Consider the following 21650-nt stretch of genomic DNA (forward strand, 5'->3'; position numbering starts at 1 on the left):
GTTTGTTTGTTTATCTGTTTTTTTTTTTTTTCAAAAGAAAAAAGAATAAAAAATAAAAATAAAAAAAAAACATCAAAATCAGTCGCTTTTTATACAATTTTTCATTTTCTCGCTTTTTTTTTTTTTTTGGTTTTAAAAACAATAAACAAAAATATTATAATATTCTGCATGTTTATGTACGGTGTATTCTAAGACAGAATGGTTTTTTTTTTTTTTGGCGCGGAGAAAATTAGCATGAAAGCGCGTGCGGTCAAGCGATGAGCACACAGAAAAAAACCAAAAAAAAAAAAAAAAAAAAAAAAAGTAAACGCGTTAAAAAAAAAAAAAAAAAAGTAAATTTTTAGTAACTCGGTGTATCCTACAAGGCTTATATCACATATTAAATTATATCGTTATATTATGGTTACATATATAATTTTTTTGGTTTTTTATAAATAAAAGTCTAAATTGAGTTTGAATTTAATTTAATCTTTATGATAGGTTTAGGTACAGTATTATTATCGTTATCGTTGTTCTTAATTACTTCTGTCTTTATTGGTTTGGGTTCGGATAGATATCCTGTTGTAATATTATTGGTATTATCTTCCACAGTATCTTGTTTGTCATAATTTATATCTTTATTATTATCATTAGCAACGTCGTCACTAAATTTATTTTCTATTGGTATGAAACCTTCTTCATTAGTACTGGATTGAACAGAATTATTGTCAGAATTACTTTTAAATATAAGGTAATTTTTTTTTTCCTTTTTTTGTCTTTCCTCTTTTTGTAACTCCAATATTTTCCTTTTTCGTTCCAATTTATATTTCAATTCATTTTCCTGAAAATTGTTGATTTTTTTTTGTTTTTCTAAATCCAAGTCTGTTAAACAATATTGTAAGACACCGTTGTGGCTTTTTTTAAATATTCTATCTAGAAATTCTAGTCTTCTTTGTCTCGCATTAGCATTGCTACTAGTAACAGCAGAACTATGAAACATAGATATGCCCCTGATAAACGGGTTTTTTTTTAAAATATACTTTCTATGTTCATATCTGTTGACTTGTTTCCAAGATATTTTCAATCTATTATGACAATATTTTTCAACATCAAAATTTTTCACTGGTTGTTTAAATACTTCATTCACTTTTCCATTATTTTCGGTCATATTCATGGGTAGTGGCTTAAATTTGTCAAAATTATAGCGTGTGTATAAAATACTTTTCGTTTCTGATCTATATCTATGACGACTATTATTACCTGCACTGGAACCATGTGAGGCAATAGTTGGTGTATTGCCTATTAGAAAACTAGGAGTCCTCATTGGTGTATTTGTATTACTAACATCATTGATTCCTTGTGATTTTTTATGCTCCTTAAATTTATTCAAATGTTCATCTATTTTAGTGCTTAATCTGCTTAAGTTAAAAGAGACTATTTGTTGCTCTTTGGCCAATTCTTTTTTCAAAAATTTGGGATCTTGTAATAATATTTTATTTTTGGTGGTCAAAATAGCATTTTTGTTGTGCTTTGTTGTCCTAGTTCGTCTGTATGTATGATTAGGTGGTAAAGAAGGCAACCATTTAGGTATTTTACCAGCTAAAGATTCATTTTCACACGGTAGCAATAAGGACATTTCTTCGTTTAGTTTTTCTTCTTTTTGAAAAAGGTCTAAACTAGTTGGAACGTTTGTTGTGCCGCTAACTACGCTAGTAGTGGTACTTACAAGATTCTTTTCAATCCAATATCGTGATTTTTCATGTTCCAAATATAAGTCTGAAGGCTTAATCTTGTATCCCGACAACAATAACAATTCCAAATCTTCAATAGACACAGTTGTAGTTCTTCTTTGTATTTCCATTATATTATGTAGCGATGTCATAAAGGCATTAATATTATCATTCAAAATAAGTAGAAAATCTTCCATTACTAATTCATGCAATTTGCAGTAACTATTGTCAGTATTAAAAAGAGATTTCAATTGCAATGATAATATTTTTAATAACATCTTATTTACTATATCATTGCTAGGAGAAAAAGAGGTACTCCTAGTAATACCATTTTTATTAGTTGCATATGTGGGTTTTTGAACACATATTAATCCAGTTAGTTTCTTCAACTGTATATAGGTTATATTTTGGCTCTTTCCATCAACTTCATTATTCTGCGGTGATTTCATTTTATATTGTAAATATAGAAATGGAGAAAAAAAAAAAAAAAGAAAAAAAAAAGAGCCTTTTTCTCTTTCACTGTATGATTGTATAATCGATTGATTGATTGATTAATTGTAATATCTTAATATGCTGAATGACACTTTGTTAAATTTTGATTTTTTTTTTTTATCAACAAAATTTAAAAAATCTGTTACTATGAAAAAGGGAAAAAAAAATATTGGTCTGTTAACTTAATTCTTTTTTTTTAATTTTTTTTTTTTTTTTTTTTTTTTTTTTTTAGCATTTAAAATTCCGGGTAAATACTAATTTATAAATTTGAACAAAAATCATCATTCGGCATCAAAAAAGAACTTGATAAGGGGCAGGAGCAACAAAGCCAATACCCTTAATAACAACTTAGTAACACATTTCTATTCTAACTAACTACTTTAATTATTTATTTATTTACCTATATATTAAAGTACAATATATTATTCATTTAGCAAAGCATCAATTGCACCTTGAACAGAACCACCACTTCTTCTTAAAGCGGCTACATTTCTATCAAAATCGAAAAAGCCCATGTCATTCAATTGTCTTAATTGTTGTTCATAACGTTCTTCCGGTGGCCTCGTGTCTTGTGGTTGAGAGGTGTTAGCGGCGGATGAACCAAATAATTGAGACAACAATTGAGGATTTGGTGGAGGTAAACCATTACCGAACAAAGATGCAAAAGGATTAGCATTTGCAGTGGTATTGGTATTGGTAGTACTGGTACCAGCAGTTGATGCAGCATCAGTAGCACCAGTAGTGGTAGTGGTTGTGTTGTCGGTCGCATCAGTAGTAGCCCCAGGAGTACTTGGTGCTGGAAACCCCGCAGCAGCTGCACCATTGTCACCACCCATCATACGTGCAAATTGCATACTCTGTCTCATCATTTGTGGATTAGTCAACATGTTTCTAAAAAATGGACTTGTCAATATCTCTCTAGCATTTGGTCCCAAAGCTTGGAATTGAGGGTTGGACTGAATTAAAAAATCAACCATTTGAGGATTGCTCAACATTTCATTAATTTGACTTTGAACCATTGGGTTCTCCATTGCCTGCATAATATCATCTTGATTAACCATACCCCCATCCGGACCGAAAGATGACGCGCTTGGTAAATTCAAACCATATCCTGCATAACGAGCACCAGTTAGGTCTGCTAGCGGATTGAAAGCAGATTGTTGTCCTGTTGCAATATTGCTGGGGACACTAGGGGTATTGCTAGCAGTAGTAGCAGTACTATTAGTAGATTCCGTTTTTTTGGCAGCCATAGACTTCACTAGATGAATAGAATGACCATCTTGGATCTTATATTCGGCAATAGTAGAGTCATTTTTCAAAATCCTACCTGAATATATTAAACGTTGGTTAGCACTTGGTATATCACTAATTTTTGCAATTTCTTGTTTTAATTCCAAAATGGACTTATTAGGATCTATTGAAACATCCCACTTGTTTTGGCCAGATTTGATATGTACAGTTATAGTAGACATATTGGGAAGAGAAGACTTTTTTTTTTTTTGTATTGGGTGGCGGATTAATCCAAATGTTACAATAATAATGAATTGGTTTTAAAAAAGAAAAGAAAAAAAAAAAAAAAAAAAAAAAAAAAATGAAAAAGAAAAATAGTTATTTATTTGATTAAACCTTGTGGTAATTATTAGTATGAAATTTTTCTTCTAGTGGATAGGCAAGAAAAAGAAGAGAAAAAGAAGAGAAAGTATAATATATTCATATATATACATGCACAACTACGTGAAAAAAGAAAAATGGAAAAGGAAAAATGGAAAAAAATAGATACAGAAAGAGGTCAAAAATTTATATATATGATAAATAGCAAATAAAACTTGGGTCTTTTTTTAAATTTGCCACCTTCAATTTTTTTTCTTTCTTTTTCTTTCCTTTTCCTTCTTTTTTTTTCCCTAAAATCGAAAGTCATTATCAATAACTTAAGTTTGTTATGCTTACCCGGGATCATGGTAAGTATTTAACAAATAATATTTTATCTTTTAAAGGGAATTATTCCCCATTAGTAAATAAATCTTCTGAGTACTTCTTGATGTGTTACCAAACATGGAATATCTCGGATAAATATCAAAATTTAATAGTCCGATAATCAAAAAGAAAGAAAGAAAATAATTTTTTTTTTTTTTTTTTTTTTTTTTTTTCGTTTATTATTCAATAGAAGTTTCTTAACAGGCGCGGACATAATTATTAGTCCGAGCGAAATGCCAATGCAGGGAGTAGACACAGTTTGGGGAACACATAAAGCTTATTAGATGATCCAAAGAATATGTTCTAGATCGGCATGCTATAGAACATCAGATTAATATATTATATTGATTACAAGCTGGAGTTGATGACAAATAAAAATTTGATCAAATTATATTACTATTTTACTCCTCATTATTAGTGTAAAGCACCCGTTCTCCCCGCTTATAAATAATTGAGAGTGGGGAGGTAGTTATTAGAAAATTATTGCAATATTAAAATATCATGCATGCATGATGTTATTAACAAAAATTCAACAAAAATGTTTTTATTGTGAAGAATAATTAAAGAAATCTAGACCATCAGATTTTAAGCTCGTTAGGATATTTGTGATGATATGTAATGTACAGGTGTTTTGTTACTGTATCGTTTTCTGAAAGATGTATTTTTTTTTTTTTTTTTTGGAATATTATTTATTAGTATATTTGGTCAATCATTCATTTTGTTTTTAGGTAATGTTTACATTTCAAATTATAACCGAAACGTTTTAGAAATAACTGTTCATTTAACACTTTTTTAGACAAGTCTTTAAAAATAACTTTTTTTCTTTTAAGAAATAAACAAAATGAACAAAAAAGTAAACAAAACAAAAAAAAATAAACAAAAAAAAAAAAATAAACAAAACAAAAAAAATAAACAAAACAAAAAAAATAAACAAAAAAGTAAACAATAAAACAAAAATATAAGAATGTTTTCTATTGTCTGTTTTATGTTATAATATCAGAACTAAAAACTAACTAAATCTTTAAAGTTTATTCTTTTTTTGTTTTTTTTCTTTTTTTTTCTTTTTTTTTTACAAACCAAAAAAACAATCAAAACAATAAAGTCTAAAATATTATAAATATTCTTTTTTTTTAACAAGAGAATAATAACAATAAGGAAAAAATTAACTTATTTTTACACACTGAAACGAAACCAAATCATTAGAAATGATCAAAGATAATTCACAAAACATCACATCACACCACGCATCTAAAAACAAGCACACTATAGACTATATATATTTATTTACTTTTTACAACGCTTTTCAGTTTTTCTTTTTCTTTTTTCATATTTCCATGTTGTTCATTTTACTTTTCCTCGTTTCATCTTACTTTTCTTCGTTTCACTTGTTCTTTTCTATTTTTCCCTTCCTTTCTTATTTCTGTCGATTCATCTCAACCGAAATGACATAAACATAAACATATTTTCTGCTATATTATTTTTCTTTTATAATATATCTATTATCTACTATCTATTAACTGCATATATTTTCAATTATCAGCCAACTGTTAAGAAAAGATGGCAATTACTTTAAAAAAAAAAAAAATGAAAAAAAAATGAAAAAAAAATGAAAAAAAAATGAAAAAAAATGTGTAATTTTCTTTAACTAGCAATTGGAAAACAGCTAATATCTGCTTGTTTCCGTTTCTATTGTTATTATGAAACTTCTTTCCCCTCTGTCTTTAGGTTTTTATTTTTCACCCATATTAGATATATATATCTAGAAATGTGTTTAACTTGAGTTTGGTCATATTTTTTTGGTTTGGTTTGTTTATAGTATACTATTAGTATTATATAGAACAATAGCGTCAACAATAAGAAAATAAATATCATTAAAAATATATAACCATTGTAAAGATGAAACACAAAAAAATTTTAAGTTGTACATTTAAACACTACAGTAAAATTAATAAAAAAAAAAAAAAACACCTTACTATGTTTATATTATGGAGCCACTATAGGAATAAACCTTAAAATACTTTAGCAAAAGTTAAATTACATTTTTTTGTGAGTTTTTAATTATTTTATTCATATATAAAAGGTATATTTTTTGTTTAATTTATTTTAGAGACAATCTGCTTTATCTCTCTTTCTTGTGTTTGGATTGAGTTATTATTTTTCCAATCTTTATAACTTATACTATATAAATAAAGACATCACAAGTTAAAAGTATAAATCAATCGCTATTTGCTTTCCATATATTACAATATATACAAGGTGGGTATATAAACAGAAAAAGAGAAAAGTAATTTAAAGTCATAAGACAATAGAATAGTATTAGGTGTTGTCAGTTACCATATAACTATTACATCAATGAAAGCATCATTTTTTTTCTTAAGTTTTTTGGCATTTTTTGGTGCGGTAACTAAGGCTTGTAGTTTTGTTCCTTCCAATAATTCGCCTCAGGCCTCGTGTTCCGGTACTCAAGTTTGTCCCGATTTAAATTTTGATTTTTATCAAAATCAACTAGGTATTCCAACATATAGTATGGAATTGAAAAATGTCCAGTGGGAATCGGCAAATATTTATTGGATGACTATCAGGGTCTACTCTAGTACACAGATTTCTATTGACAATTTATTTTCTCTAAAAATATTGGGAGTTAGCTCTCCAGATGGTTCCGTGTTGGAGCTATATGACAGAAATTTAAAAATTGCTAAGATTGACAATCCAACTGATTTTGAAGTTACTTTCAGAGTGTATGCTGAGATTTCCGGCTGTACTGCCACTTCTGGAACCTTCCAAATTCAATATGACTACTGTCAGGTTAGTTGTAGTGAAACTGCACTATGTAAAAATTGGCCATATGGTGAAACTAGTTTTGATTTGCCAGTTACTTGTAATTCTGATAATCAAAATAATGCCCAAGGTGCCTTTCCAATTTTATCTTGGAATGTTGATTGTGCTCAAAGTTGTGCATCTTCTCAAGTTAGCGCTAGTTCTACTAAATTATTTGTGTCCAGTTTTACTACCATTTCTCAAACTACATCCTCTTCCTCTTCCTCTTCTTCTTCCTCTTCAAGTTCACATTCGAGCGAAGAAAAAAAACCATGCACCTCTTCACCAACCGTCGTCACTTCTTCTTCCTCCTCCTCCTCTTCAAGTTCACATTGGAGTAAAGAAAAAAAACCATGCACCTCTTCACCAACCGTCGTCACTTCTTCCTCCTCCTCTTCAAGTTCACATTGGAGTAAAGAAAAAAAACCATGCACTTCTTCGCCAACCGTCGTCACTTCTTCCTCCTCCTCCTCTTCAAGTTCACATTGGAGTAAAGAAAAAAAACCATGCACCTCTTCTCCAAACGTTGTCACTTCTTCCTCCTCCATTGCATCTTCAAGTGCACCAGCTAGCTCACCTGTTGTCCCATCTTCAAGTGCACCAGCTAGCTCACCTGTTGTCCCATCTTCAAGTGCACCAGCTAGCTCACCTGTTGTCCCATCTTCAAGTGCACCAGCTAGTTCACCTGTTGTTCCATCTTCAAGTGCACCAGTTAGCTCTTCTGCTATTCCATATTCAAGTGCACCAGTTAGCTCTTCTGCTATTCCATACTCAAGTGCACCAGCTAGTTCACCTGTTGTTCCATCTTCAAGTGCACCAGCTAGCTCACCTGTTATCCCATCTTCAAGTGCACCAGTTAGCTCTTCTGCTATTCCATACTCAAGTGCACCAGCTAGCTCTTCTGCTATCCCATACTCAAGTGCACCAGAAAGCTCTTCTGTTGCTCCATCCTCGATTCCATATTCAAGTGCACCAGTTAGCTCTTCTGCTATTCCATACTCAAGTGCACCAGTTAGCTCTTCTGTTATCCCATACTCAAGTGCACCAGTTAGCTCTTCTGCTATCCCATACTCGAGTGCACCAGCTAGCTCACCTGTTGTTCCATCTTCAAGTGCACCAGCTAGCTCTTCTGCTATTCCATACTCAAGTGCACCAGCTAGCTCTTCTGCTATCCCATACTCAAGTGCACCAGCTAGCTCTTCTGCTATCCCATACTCAAGTGCACCAGCTAGCTCACCTGTTGTCCCATCTTCAAGTGCACCAGAAAGCTCTTCTGTTGCCCCATCCTCGATTCCATATTCAAGTGCACCAGTTAGCTCTTCTGCTATTCCATACTCAAGTGCACCAGTTAGCTCTTCTGTTATCCCATATTCAAGTGCACCAGTTAGCTCTTCTGCTATTCCATACTCAAGTGCACCAGAAAGCTCTTCTGTTGCTCCATCTTCGATTCCATACTCGAGTGCACCAGCTAGCTCTTCTGCTATCCCATACTCGAGTGCACCAGCTAGCTCTTCTGCTATCCCATACTCAAGTGTACCAGTTAGCTCTTCTGCTATCCCATACTCGAGTGCACCAGCTAGCTCTTCTGCTATCCCATACTCAAGTGCACCAGCTAGCTCTTCTGCTATCCCATACTCAAGTGCACCAGCTAGCTCTTCTGCTATCCCATACTCAAGTGCACCAGAAAGCTCTTCTGTTGCTCCATCCTCGATTCCATATTCAAGTGCACCAGTTAGCTCTTCTGCTATTCCATACTCAAGTGCACCAGTTAGCTCTTCTGCTATTCCATACTCAAGTGCACCAGCTAGTTCACCTGTTGTTCCATCTTCAAGTGCACCAGCTAGCTCACCTGTTATCCCATCTTCAAGTGCACCAGAAAGCTCTTCTGTTGCTCCATCTTCGATTCCATACTCAAGTGCACCAGCTAGCTCTTCTGCTATCCCATACTCAAGTGCACCAGAAAGCTCTTCTGTTGCTCCATCTTCGATTCCATACTCAAGTGCACCAGCTAGCTCTTCTGCTATTCCATACTCAAGTGCACCAGTTAGCTCTTCTGTTATCACATACTCAAGTGTACCAGTTAGCTCTTCTGTTATTCCATACTCAAGTGCACCAGTTAGCTCTTCTGTTCCATCTTCTGCTATTCCATACTCAAGTGCACCAGCTAACTCATCTGTTGCTCCATCTTCTGCTGTTCCATCTTCAAGTGCCCCATCTTCGATTCCATACTCAAGTGCACCAGTTAGCTCATCTGTTGCTCCATCTTCTGCTATTCCATATCCAAGTGCACCAGCTAACTCTTCTGTTGCTCCATCTTCGATTCCATATTCAAGTGCACCAGAAAGCTCTTCTGCTATCCCATACTCAAGTGCACCAGTTAGCTCTTCTGTTGTTCCATCTTCTGCTATTCCATATCCAAGTGCACCAGCTAACTCATCTGTTGCTCCATCTTCTGCTGTTCCATCTTCAAGTGCACCATCTTCAATGCCATACTCAAGTGCACCAGTTAGCTCATCTGTTGCTCCATCTTCTTCGATTCCATATCCAAGTGTACCAGTTAACTCATCTGCTATTCCATCCTCAAGTGCAACAGAAAGTACATCATCGTTCAGCTATGTTCCAGGTACTTCTACTACAGTTACTTCAGTCTACACTAGTTCTTTTACCACCTGTTTGTTGTCAACAACAAAGTATAACAAGGACGTTACAATCACTGAAAATATATTTACCACAACTTATGAAACTGTCACTTCTTGTTCAATTAATCATGAAGTTACTGGGTCTAATGGCGAGGCTTCTACTGTATGCGGTCCAAAGACTGTTACTCAATCTATCCCAGTATCTACCAGTACTCAAGTTGTCCCATCTGGATCTCCAGTTACCTATACAATTACTACAGTGACTAATGTCCCAGTAACCACCACGAATGTAGTTGTAACTACACCTAGTGCTACTGCTTCTATTAAAGAAGAAACTAGTTCCGCTAGTGTCTATACGACCTTTGTTACTTCTGTTTACACCAGTTCAATTACTACCTGTTTACTATCTACAACTGAATATACCGAAGATGTTACAGTTACTGAAAGTATATTCACGACAACTTATGAAACTGTCACCTCCTGTTCAATTAATCATGAAGTTACTGGGTCTAACGGCGAGGCTTCTACTGTGTGCGGTCCAAAGACTGTTACTCAATCTATCCCAGTATCTACCAGTACTCAAGTTGTCCCATCTGGATCTCCAGTTACCTATACAATTACTACAGTGACTAATGTTCCAATCACCACGACTAATGTGGTTGTAAGTACAGTAACTGCTTCTGCTCAGTCAATTGCTTACGATGTTTCGTACAGTACTTTCGTTAGTACTGCTCAACAAGATGTCACTGTTATTAGTCAAAGTTATTCCGTTTCTTCTACTCCTATTGTTAAATGCAGTATTGCTACAGATAAGAATTCCGAAGTTTGTAAAACTTCTTATCAAATTGCACCTACTACAATTACCTCCACTATTATTGTTCCATCTGGTTCTGTAATTACTAGTATTGGATCATCAGTTGTATACACACAAACCCAAAGCCAAACAGGGTTGTTTACAAGTGCTGAAACTTTGGTTAAAACTGATAATTCAGAACCATCCTTTGTTGTTGAACAACAGAGTAGTTCTGCCACTAGGAGTTATAGTGCTAATTCCATTGCTATACAAAGCCAAGAAGCCGCTGCTAATAAAACGAAGCTTTCAATCTTTTCTCTTTTCATTTCTATTTTATTAATGTTTATTTGAACATGCCAACTTTTTATCAGTTCTTTTTTTTTTTTCTTTAATATTAAAAGGTTATTTTTAATTTTTGCTTAATTTTTATGGTTCGTCGACACTTTTAATTTATTTATTTTAACTTTTACTTTTATTTTTATTTTTTCAATGCATCATTATTTATGCAATAATAATCACAATAAAGATATGACAAAATATATAATTCTGTGATTGATTCTATCTCTAATCCGAAAAATTTATAATTAGATACCCTTTATAAAAATTTTTTCTGTAGATTTGGACCTGTTTAATAATGATATTAATATAAATGTTTGTTGATCAAATAGATATGATGGGCATGAGATTATGCAATAGTAGCTGAAAGCTTAATAAAAAAAAAAAAAACTTTAAAATTGTAAATGGGAAATAGGTTAACTGTTCACGTGGCAGGAATAAAGTCTACTTGTCTTGTTTCAAAGATGCAGAAGACATAATCCCCCCCCCCCCCCCGAAAGAAAGAAAAGTATCCATTGTTTCGGATTCTCGGATATAATATAAAGTGTTTCTTTTTTTATTTTTTATTTTTTTTTTTTTTTTTTTTTTTTTTTTTCATCTTTTCTTTTAATAACAGGAATAAAAAAAAAAAAAAAAAAGAAAAAAAAAATTAAAAAAAAAAAAAAAAAAAAAAAAAATTAAAAAAAAAAAAAAAAAAAAAAAAAAAAAAAAAAAAAAAAATAAAAAAAAAAAAACAATATTATACTCTTATATAAATAAATATACAGGCATATATCTTCATATTTATGATTTAATTTATTTAATTTTTTTTTATTTTTTTCTTTTTCTTCTTTTTATTCTTTCTTTTCTCTTATTATTTACTTTGCTTGTTCCTTTTTCTTTTTCTGGAAAATATAAAAAGAGTTGACTTCAATGCTGCATTATCAGAAAAGTTTTAAACCTTTGATCTACTAATTACAATTAACCTACGCTAAAAAAATTTTTTTTTTTTTTTTTTTTTTTTACTCAAAAATATAATAAAGAAACAGTAAGTTAAAAACCAAATTCATAAAAAAAGGAAAATGGCCAAGAAGTTGTCAGAAGGTAGGAAAAAAGGAAGTGGTAGGAAACCGGGAAGTAAAAGCAAGACATTAACACAGGGAAGAAAAAAAGGAAGTGGAAGAAAATATAACACAAATGCAACGCAAAATAACCCATCAATCCCAAAGACACAACACACTCAAGCGGATAAAGATGCTGCTCAGGCCTTATGTTCACTATTTCTTCGACACAAATTATCACCAATTCATGTACCGAACGGTGGTTTCAATAATATCATTAATAGCCAGCATGAATACATCTTACCGCCTCTTTCCCCATCTGAAGCTTGTAACACTAACACCAATAATAACATCACTGTTTTAAATAATACTTGTTTTAATAACGGTAATGATTATCAAAATAATAATAAAAACGGCAACAATAAAATAGCGCTTCCTAGCATTACTGGATTGACGCATTATTTAGATGATGATGTACAAAAACAAAGAAATAATGTTGATGTTGATAGCAAGAATGTACATTATGATAATAATAGGTATAATATCAGTAACACGTATAATTACATGAAATTTAGACCTTCTCATAATTCATCAGGGACTAAAGTTTCTATCAGAGTGCTGGTTAATAGGACGCACAATGACAATAATAACACAAATAACACTGCCGCTGGTAGCGTCAATAGCAGTACAACAACTACTAATAATAGCACAAATAATAATAATAATGCTCATATATCAGCACATAATACTGCAGGGTGATACTAATAATGAAAAAGGTATATAACAACACATTAAACAAATATATTTTTGTAATTGATAATAAGGATAATAATAATAATAATAATAAAAAGAAATGACATTTAATCCATTGTGCTATCCGAAGTATCTGCGGACGGACTTTAATATAAATGACTTCCACTTTTTCTTGGTCTTGGTCTCGGTTTCGGTCTCGGTCTCGGGTTTGCCTCACCTCGCTCAAAAAGGTTACAACATCTACTGAAATCTTGCATTCTTAAACTAATTTGTAATAATTTTATTTTATTTTTTTCTCAAGATTATTCAAATATTATATAATGCTACAATAAGAAACGCATTTTAATAGAAACTAGCTAATCACAAAAGAAACAAACATAATTATCCACTACCAATAATAATAATAATAATAATAATAATAACAAGACAAAGATGAATAGTTTAGAAATTAGAATGAAGTTTATTCAATTAATGAAGACTTTACATAAATGCTCTCTAACTTCACAGGCATCAAATATTTTAATGTTAAACAATTATAAAAACTCTATTTCTTTAATCACTGATTATAAAAAACAAAATAAAAACTACGATATTTTAACCAATGATTTAAATACTAACAACACAAGTAATAATATAAATAATAATGACCTTCATTTGCAATTATATTTACGTTATTATGAGGAAAATTATGATGATTTTCATCAAGTTTTAATGGACTATTTAAAGAAAATTAATATTTTAGACAGATTAGATGTTTTAATATTTTGGACACAATTAATTACCCAATTGAATTTAAAACAAAGGAGAAACTTAGATCATACTGGGAATAAAGCTTATATGGTATTACATGACTATTTGATTAGATATTTACCTCAAGTATTTTCATTGGTTTTACAAATGAATGCTTTACCGACTAATGTTTCTAATTCTACTTCCTCTTTGGCTGTTCCCTCTTCTACTTCTATTCCCACTTATTCTTCTTCTTCTTCTTCTTCTACTATTTCTTCTTCCTCTTCTTCTTCTTCTTCCAATACTACTACTACTACTACTACTGGCAATAACAACAATACTTATAATGTTGGTACAAATAGTGGTACAAATAGTGGTAATAGCACATGGCAAAATGCCATTACAAATTTACCATTGACTATAGAGATATTTCAATACATCTACAATTTAATTGTTGAACCGAACATGAGCTCTGATAATAATAAAACACCAGGATTGGATAAAATTTTAAAAAGTGAAAAGGCTTTTACAGAATACTTGAAAGAACGTGGTATTTATGAATTGAATTCAAGGGAAATTCGGCTATTAAAAGGTAAATGTAATTTAAATGAACTAAATTGGGAAAATAATTTATCAACAACGTATTTGAGCAAGGAAGAAAAAGACCAAGATTTCCAGGATCTGGCTTATTTAATGAAATGCTTTGAGATAATTTTACAAACATTGCACTATAAATTTTTTTTGCAACAATATTTTATAACAAATGGTGGATTTTGTGTGAATGAGAATAATATAAATACAGCTCTGACTCAAGAAGAAACATCATCCAACGCTTTTGCCAGCACGGCTGGTACTAATACCAATAAAAACATCAAAGTCAGTTCTTTATTACATAGGATGGAGGCTGATCGTGAAAGACATAAAAAATTAAAAGAGCAGAATTGGTTTGTTCATAGGGGTGACGATGACTCGATGATTGGCAAAAATGAATTTGAAACATTGTTGAACGTCAACAATAGTACAATTGACTACGATAAATTATGTTTTTTACAAAATCTATATTTATCCTCGACATGATCGATGTAATTATTGTTAACAGGCTTTTTTTTTTTTTTTTTTTTTTTTTTTTTTTTTTTCTGGAGGCGGTTAATATTAATATTTTTAGTGAATTTAGAGCATCGCATTGCTCGCGGGACATTTATTGCTTCGGACTATTAAAAAAAAAAAAAGTGGATAAGTTACACTGCATACACAAAATGTGGAAAAATAGATAACAATTTTGTGTGGTGTGTGGATGTATGGGTGCACGTTTTTAACAACGGCGTTTTTTTATTTTCTTTTTTTTTTTTTCTTTCTTTTTTTTCTTTTATTTTTTGAATAGATTTCCTTTTAAATACATTGCTTTTTTTAAATGCATTTTTTAATCAACAACGGCATCAAATGTTTCATTATTTACATATTTAGTTATCTATTATCTAAGTATCCGCCTCTTTTCCATCTATCTCTTTTTTTTTTTTTTTTTTTATTTTTTTTTTTCCCACCTTTTGCTTATTTATTATTTATTCATTTATCTTTTACACAATTCGATTGAGTTTTTAGTCGTTTGTATTTACACAGCTCTTGGGATTTATATAACATAGCAAAGAGTAATACTACAATACCTTCTTTTGCCACATCCACTTTTTTTTTTCCAAAAAAGCGAAAATTATAAAGTATCAGATTTAAACAACAACAACAACAACAACCTCTGTTTAGTCCTTGCAACTCATCACTGATGTCCTTCGACAGATTAAGTAGAAGTCGAAACAAGAACAGTAATAATAGCGCCCCACATTCTAATCATCATAACACTTCACCTTCTGCTGCTGCAAAGACAAGATCATTACTTAAAGCAGCTACTCTTTCACCAACTAGATTAGAATCTATAGAGACTGTTTTGAAAAAGGGTGGTGGCACAACTAGTACCAATGACAACATCATCGCTAATAATGTCACTGATAAAAACAAACCTAGGATTGATGCTAGCAAAAGAACCAAAAGTAGCAATGGTATTCATCATGTACATAGTAAAGATAAAGAATTAGAATTGTGTTGCGGAAGAACCTTGTTTAATAGTACTGATAATAATATCAGTGATGGAGTAAAAGAAGATGACCTTAACGATAAAGATGGACTAGAATTTAATACAAAAAATTATGGAAGAAATCATTTTAATGGAAATAATACAATGCATAACAATGACTTGAATGCTCCAGACTATGAACAAGCTTTTAATTCAAATAGTACTAGCAACGATGAGGACAATGATTTGGTTATCGATGTCTTGCCTTCCTTCCATTTATATAATGCATTACACAGACATATTCCAATGGGTAACGTTGATTCAGATATTGTAGCTTATCCACCACGGTATGAGGAACCAAATACTACATCCATTATAAACTATGATACCAATGCTAACAATGCTTATACTTCTGATACTAGTTCTACTGGGATTAGCATAAGACCGCGGTTGACTAGAGGCCATAGCAGTACTGACAATATCTCTGGCCAGCCAAATCTGCATTTATTTAGAACTCAATATGAACCAATAATCGATGATATCGATGAAGACAACGAAAATATTGCCATAGATAGAGTATATTCGCTCCCCAAGTTATCAACACCTATTGAAATATCCATTAAAGTCACTAAAACCCCCGTAAGGCCAGACCAAAAATTAGAGGAAGAGTCGATTTTAAAGGAATACACATCAGGCGACATTGTTAATGGCTATGTCATTATCTCAAATAAATCAACTGAAAGAATGAAATTCGAGATGTTCTATGTTACTCTGGAAGGGTTTACCTCAGTTCTTGATAAGAAACTGGAAAAAAGAACAATCAAAAGATTTCTGCGTATGGTGGATATTAGTGCAAGCTGGTCTTACAGTACAATTGAAATTTCGTCGGGTGTGGAATATGATCCCGGAGCTATTGACCCGGATGATGGTTGCATTTTAGGTTTACCTAATAATAGGTATTTGGAGCCCGGTCTAAAATATAAAAAATATTTCATGTTCAAATTCCCGTACCAACTATTAGATGTTACTTGTAAACATGAACTTTCGACACATACCCAGGTACCTCCGAGTTTTGGTATAGATTCTTATGCTCTAAACGGAAAGTATTCAAACATCGGGGTCAATCCAATGTTGGGATATGGTCATTTGGGTACTAAGGGGTCGCCAATTTTAACTTTGGATTTAGCACCAGCTTCTGTGGCTACTCATTATAGTATTGACGCAAAATTAGTTGGTAAAGAACCAGCCACGTCATCTTTGCACCTGGGTCCAGATGCTAACGGTAATAATAATAATAGCAACAACAGTTGTAATAAAAAATTGTTTTTGATGAAGGATGCTCATTATAACCTAAGATTTATTCCTTTTGGCACACCTTGTAATTGGGATCCAATACTTGCACCCAAGTCACCGCTTTCTCAATTAAAAAAATTATCTGATTTGATTAAAGAGAGACTAAAAATGCTAGATGTTATTTTTGAAAAGGTCCATAACAATCAAATCATTACTCCAAATGATGTTTTTGGGGAAGATTTCATAGCTATTAACAATAATGAGGATGCTATTGCTAATAGAGATGCTACTTCTACTGATATGAATAACATTGGTAATAATGATGGTAACGCGAGGGTAATTCCAAATACTTCATATTTAGAAAGTGAAGAGATTTTAAATAGAAAATTGAGAAATCTATATGTCAATAGGGATGACAGTACTAACACTACCACTACGGAACATTACCATGAAAAAGGACAAACTTGCCATTCTCATTTTATTAATGATACGGAAGATGACAATTATAAAGAAGGTGATATTGTTAAACGTGAATTTGCTTATGCTATTAAATCTCACTCAAAATCGAAAAAGATGAATTTTTTTTCAGCTTTTATGGGCGCTTCTCATTCCTCCAGTAAGTCTCATGCCAACAACCCCGCTCCTGGCTCTGCGGTTAATAGTAGTAGTAATACTAGCCTTCATAAACAACCAAATTCTTCTAACTTACACTCGGGTATTATCATGGCATCCGCTACCATTCCTCAAGGCGGGATTTCCTACTCTGAACCATCATTGTTAAGGAAAACCAATAAATTTGACAATAAAAATAAGCATGATCAGGAAAATTGGTCAATATTAACTAAATCGTTAGGAGACTCTCCCATTTTAAAAACCATTAAAATTAATTTAGATTGTGTTGAATCCAATAATAGCGAGGACCACTGTCCACCAGATATCCAGGCTATTTCTATTGATTTAATTTCAATTACAGGGCTCTCGACAAACCCAATACCCATTAATTTGAATTCCAAATTTTTGTTGAATGACAAAAAACTTGAGGCAATACGCAAGGAGTTTGTTCAATTACGTTCCGAAATTGATAAATATTTAGGAAAGTTTCTTCAACATAAAGACAACATTAACAAGTTGTACAAGACAAGCATCACTACATTACCACCTATTAAATTTAATAATTTTATATCAAATGGATTATTGAGCGATGTTAATAGTATAGCTAATTTTAATGTTGAAAAAAAAACTTTAAAAGAAGTATTTTTGAAACAATCTGTATGTTTACTAAAGGAAGAAAAGGAAAATTCTGATAATATCAAACCCGTATCAACTAGCACGGGTTTACTGTCACCAAGTGATAGTCATGGTTTAGCAAAAAACCATGCAAGTAACACTTTAACAACTAAAAAATCAGGCTCTAGTGCTATTAATCAACCCGTTTCTCCGCAGATTTCAATGAAAAGAACAGCCTCTAGCTCTTTATTATCACCTTTTAGTTCTGGTAATGCAAATTCCCAACACATAAATGAATTGTTCAAGGAATTTGTTGTGCATGAATGGATTCGTGTTGAGCCACACCATTATAAAAGAGAGTTGGATGTTCGTTTAAGGATAACACCTGAATTAAAACAAACTTTAGTACCTACTTTTGAGGAATGCCTATGTTGCAGGATGTATTGTTTACATGTTAACATTAAATTTGCTGGTCAAGCTGGGATAGCATCCATCGACATCCCAGTAAAGGTTATTCATTATTAGATAGGGGGAGGAAAGTTGTTGGATATACAAGAACACGTACGTACACTCACCCACTCATATATGTATATATATTGAACTTGCTAAGTTTAAGAATCTATTTACTGCAATATTTTTTTTTTTTTTTTTTTTTTTTTTTTTTTGCATATGCAAACTTAATCATATAAAGTTATTTTAAATCATTTTCAAATTTTGCAATATTTTATATTTAATTTTGGATAGTTCTATAGAGATGCACAAAAACTAAGAAGCGGTCATAACTACATGTGATAAAACAGAAACAATGATCGCTAAATAGTAAAATAAAACAATCATATATGTATATAGTATATTCAAACTTTAACACCCCAATGAATAGCACATACACCAAAAGTCAAACTTTCATAACCGCAGGATTTAAATCCAGCCTGTTCAATCATACTTTTGAAGGTTTCTTGATTTGGAAACCTTTGAATGGATTCAACCAAATATTTATAAGAATCGTAATCATTAGCAACAATCGATCCCATAACAGGTAAAACTTTAGACCATTGTTGATAAGTGAAATCAATTAATGGGTTTTCAATCTTGGAAAATTCCAAACAATAAAAAATACCACCCGGTTTTAAAACTCTATAAGCTGTATTTAAACCAGCTTGAATATTAGTGAAATTTCTGATACCAAAAGAAACTGTATATACATCCTTAGAATTAGATTCAATAGCATCTAATTTTTCACCGTTTTGAACCAAAAATCTCACTCTTGGGTCATTATAATATTTACCTTGTTCTAAAGCCCTTTTCTCGCCCTCCTTTAACATATCAGGGTTAATATCTACAATATCCATAGTACTTTCTACATCATGGAATTGCTTTTCAGCATGATCTAATAAACCAAATGCAATATCACCAGAGCCACCAGCAACATCTATAAAGTGTAATGGTTCAGTTGAATTTGGTCTCTTACCGGCATCCAATTTATTAATAAAATGATCTTTCCATAATCTATGAATTCCCAAAGACATAACATCGTTCATAACATCATATTTGGAAGCAACTGAAGAAAAAACATTACCAACTAATTTTTCTTTGTCCTCCTTTAAAACGGTTTTGGAACCGAAGTGAGTAGTACCAGCTTCAGTAAATTTAGTGTTAGTGGTGGAAAATTTTCTCAAAAGAGGAACTTGTAGACTTTTTCTAAAAGATGCCTTAGCACACCCTCTAATACCAGTTATTCTAATCATAGTTGTCAATAATGGCACTTCTTGTTATTTATTTATATTTTTGGCAATCATGCATATTTTTTTAGAATAAAGGTACAAGTTTATGAACAAGAGTTTTTTTTTTTTTTCTCCTTCTTTTTTTTCCCTTCTTTTTTTCCTTTTTTTTTTTTTTTTTTACCTCAGTTAAAAAGCTGAAATATCCGGGTTATACATTGTTTTTATTTTTTTTTTTTTTCTTTCTTTTTCTTTTTCTGCGATAGCCAGCACATTTTCCATTTCCAGAAATCAGTTAATCCGATATTTTTAAAAAGATACCTCGGACTGGAAACCCCACTTTCATTCCTTTTCCTTAAGAAAATGACACAAAAATAATGCCAGTAATGTAATATATAAAATATTCAATAAAAAAGCCAAACGACATGTATATATATATATATATACACTTTAAGTCAAGTTAAAAGTCAACTTAAAAATAAAAAAATAAGTCAGAGCGGTCAGTAATGATCAAATTTTTTAATTATTTTGTTTCCTTTTTTTTATCTTTAATGTTAGTAATACAATGCTCTCCTATAACACTGCCATTATCATCACCTTCCAAAACCGGTATAGGCATAAAACTCTCTGAAATTAACCGAGAGACCATTTTAGTGTTGCCAAAAAAATTACTAAACAAAAAGACTTTTGATAACTTAAACTTAACCACCTATGCTGAAAAATATTGTCAAAACGTAGAATTAGTTAATTTATTAAAATTTTCATCAATACCGGACAAGGATAGATTATTAATACCAAAGAATACTGAAACGTTATTCATTTTTAATAAAACTAGTCACTTTAACGTTCTGGGACAAAAAAATGGGTTAGAATATACAAATCTTGTTGAAAAATCGATTCCGTTCAACTTGCCAAAGACAAATGTAAAATTACTAGATTATTATTTAGTTTTACCTTTGCTAATTGATAATATGTACACTAAAATAAAACAAAATGGTGACAAGGGAAGTGCTGTGCTAAATGAATGTTACACCCTACAACAGTTATCAATAACGCAAGACATATATTTACCCCTTATCTTTAGCAAAAGCCCTGAATATACAAATGTTCCACTATTGATTTTCAGTTTTAAGCTTGGTACAGACAGTAATTATGGTGTTGAAAAACAAATTAATAAACCTTATTTTAAGGTGGACCATAATATTGAAAAATATTTTAACTCATTATGTGATGAATGGATAAATAACGGACCTGGTTATAACAAACTAGTTACTTCAAGGTTTTGTGTTACCAATACCAACAATAAAAATGACAGCTACTGCTTGGAATTGTCCAATCCTAATGAAAATTTCGAAGCTCTTGACGAAAAAAAAAAAGTAATCATATATTCTAACTTTGGGATTACTCCCAAGGATTTTACTAAAAAAACAACATTTTTACTAGTAAATAAAACCGGAGTTTTCTTTAATGAAATGTTAGGTAGTTCTTCCAATGATGTGAATCATATATACGAAGAACCAAGAAAATGTTTTTATTCACAATTCGATAAATTAATCTCTAAAAGGTCTCCAGGTTTAAAAAATGATTCTTCGGCTGGTGGTAAAAATATTTCATCAATTGATATAGAAAATACAACAACAACAACAACAACAAAAAAAAAAAAAAGGGAAAATTTTTCAAATATATTACGAAAATAGCCGGTAAAAAAAATGATAATACAAAACAAAGCATCAATACTAACAAAACCAAGCAAAAAGATGGTGTAAATTGTGAGGAAGTGACGTGGTACAATGTGTTTCATCACAGCGTTTTTGGAAAGCCCGTACTTTGTTGACAATTATAAAGTGTTTTTGTTAGACCACTTTTTTTTTTTTTTTTTTTTTATTTTGGCTAAAAAAAGATTAACAAAATAATTCAAAGTTAGAAAAGGCGAAATCTATTTAAAATAAAAAAAAATCATAAATAATCTATTATATATATAATGTATATATGTATGTAACATGTATGTCTTTTTTTTTTTTTTTTTTTTTTTTTTTTTTTTTAAATTTAAATAAAAATAGTTTAAACC

General features: G+C 31.3%; 8 protein-coding genes across 8 annotated transcripts; 5 read left to right on the forward strand and 3 right to left on the reverse strand.

Annotated features, from left to right (window-relative positions):
• Positions 1-442: 442 nt before the first annotated feature.
• On the reverse strand, positions 443-2158 carry TAF8 (Taf8p; the record flags this gene model as incomplete). The annotated part of the gene is made up of 1 exon (XM_046080223.1): positions 443-2158. One exon carries the CDS (start codon positions 2156-2158, stop codon positions 443-445), a length of 1716 nt encoding a protein of 571 aa, XP_045937551.1.
• A 465-nt stretch (positions 2159-2623) lies between these two features.
• Positions 2624-3673, reverse strand: DSK2 (ubiquitin domain-containing protein DSK2; the record flags this gene model as incomplete). Its single annotated transcript, XM_046080224.1, has 1 exon — positions 2624-3673. One exon carries the CDS (start codon positions 3671-3673, stop codon positions 2624-2626), a length of 1050 nt encoding a protein of 349 aa, XP_045937552.1.
• A 2854-nt stretch (positions 3674-6527) lies between these two features.
• On the forward strand, positions 6528-10775 carry SCDLUD_001270 (uncharacterized protein; the record flags this gene model as incomplete). Its single annotated transcript, XM_046080225.1, has 2 exons — positions 6528-7839; positions 8761-10775. The coding sequence occupies 2 exons, from the start codon at positions 6528-6530 to the stop codon at positions 10773-10775; spliced, it is 3327 nt and encodes a 1108-aa protein (XP_045937553.1).
• A 1046-nt stretch (positions 10776-11821) lies between these two features.
• Positions 11822-12559, forward strand: DAT1 (Dat1p; the record flags this gene model as incomplete). The annotated part of the gene is made up of 1 exon (XM_046076830.1): positions 11822-12559. One exon carries the CDS (start codon positions 11822-11824, stop codon positions 12557-12559), a length of 738 nt encoding a protein of 245 aa, XP_045937554.1.
• Positions 12560-12985: 426 nt separating this feature from the next.
• Positions 12986-14359, forward strand: CTK3 (Ctk3p; the record flags this gene model as incomplete). The annotated part of the gene is made up of 1 exon (XM_046080226.1): positions 12986-14359. The coding sequence occupies one exon, from the start codon at positions 12986-12988 to the stop codon at positions 14357-14359; it is 1374 nt and encodes a 457-aa protein (XP_045937555.1).
• Positions 14360-15056: 697 nt separating this feature from the next.
• BUL2 (ubiquitin-ubiquitin ligase BUL2) lies at positions 15057-18389 on the forward strand (the record flags this gene model as incomplete). Its single annotated transcript, XM_046080227.1, has 1 exon — positions 15057-18389. One exon carries the CDS (start codon positions 15057-15059, stop codon positions 18387-18389), a length of 3333 nt encoding a protein of 1110 aa, XP_045937556.1.
• Positions 18390-18718: 329 nt separating this feature from the next.
• On the reverse strand, positions 18719-19609 carry COQ5 (2-hexaprenyl-6-methoxy-1,4-benzoquinone methyltransferase; the record flags this gene model as incomplete). Its single annotated transcript, XM_046080228.1, has 1 exon — positions 18719-19609. The coding sequence occupies one exon, from the start codon at positions 19607-19609 to the stop codon at positions 18719-18721; it is 891 nt and encodes a 296-aa protein (XP_045937557.1).
• A 479-nt stretch (positions 19610-20088) lies between these two features.
• On the forward strand, positions 20089-21279 carry SCDLUD_001275 (uncharacterized protein; the record flags this gene model as incomplete). Its single annotated transcript, XM_046076831.1, has 1 exon — positions 20089-21279. One exon carries the CDS (start codon positions 20089-20091, stop codon positions 21277-21279), a length of 1191 nt encoding a protein of 396 aa, XP_045937558.1.
• Between the last annotated feature and the right edge of the window lie 371 nt (positions 21280-21650).

Source organism: Saccharomycodes ludwigii, chromosome I (genome assembly GCF_020623625.1).
Source record: "Saccharomycodes ludwigii strain NBRC 1722 chromosome I, whole genome shotgun sequence".
NCBI classification, from domain to species: Eukaryota; Fungi; Ascomycota; class Saccharomycetes; order Saccharomycodales; family Saccharomycodaceae; genus Saccharomycodes; species Saccharomycodes ludwigii.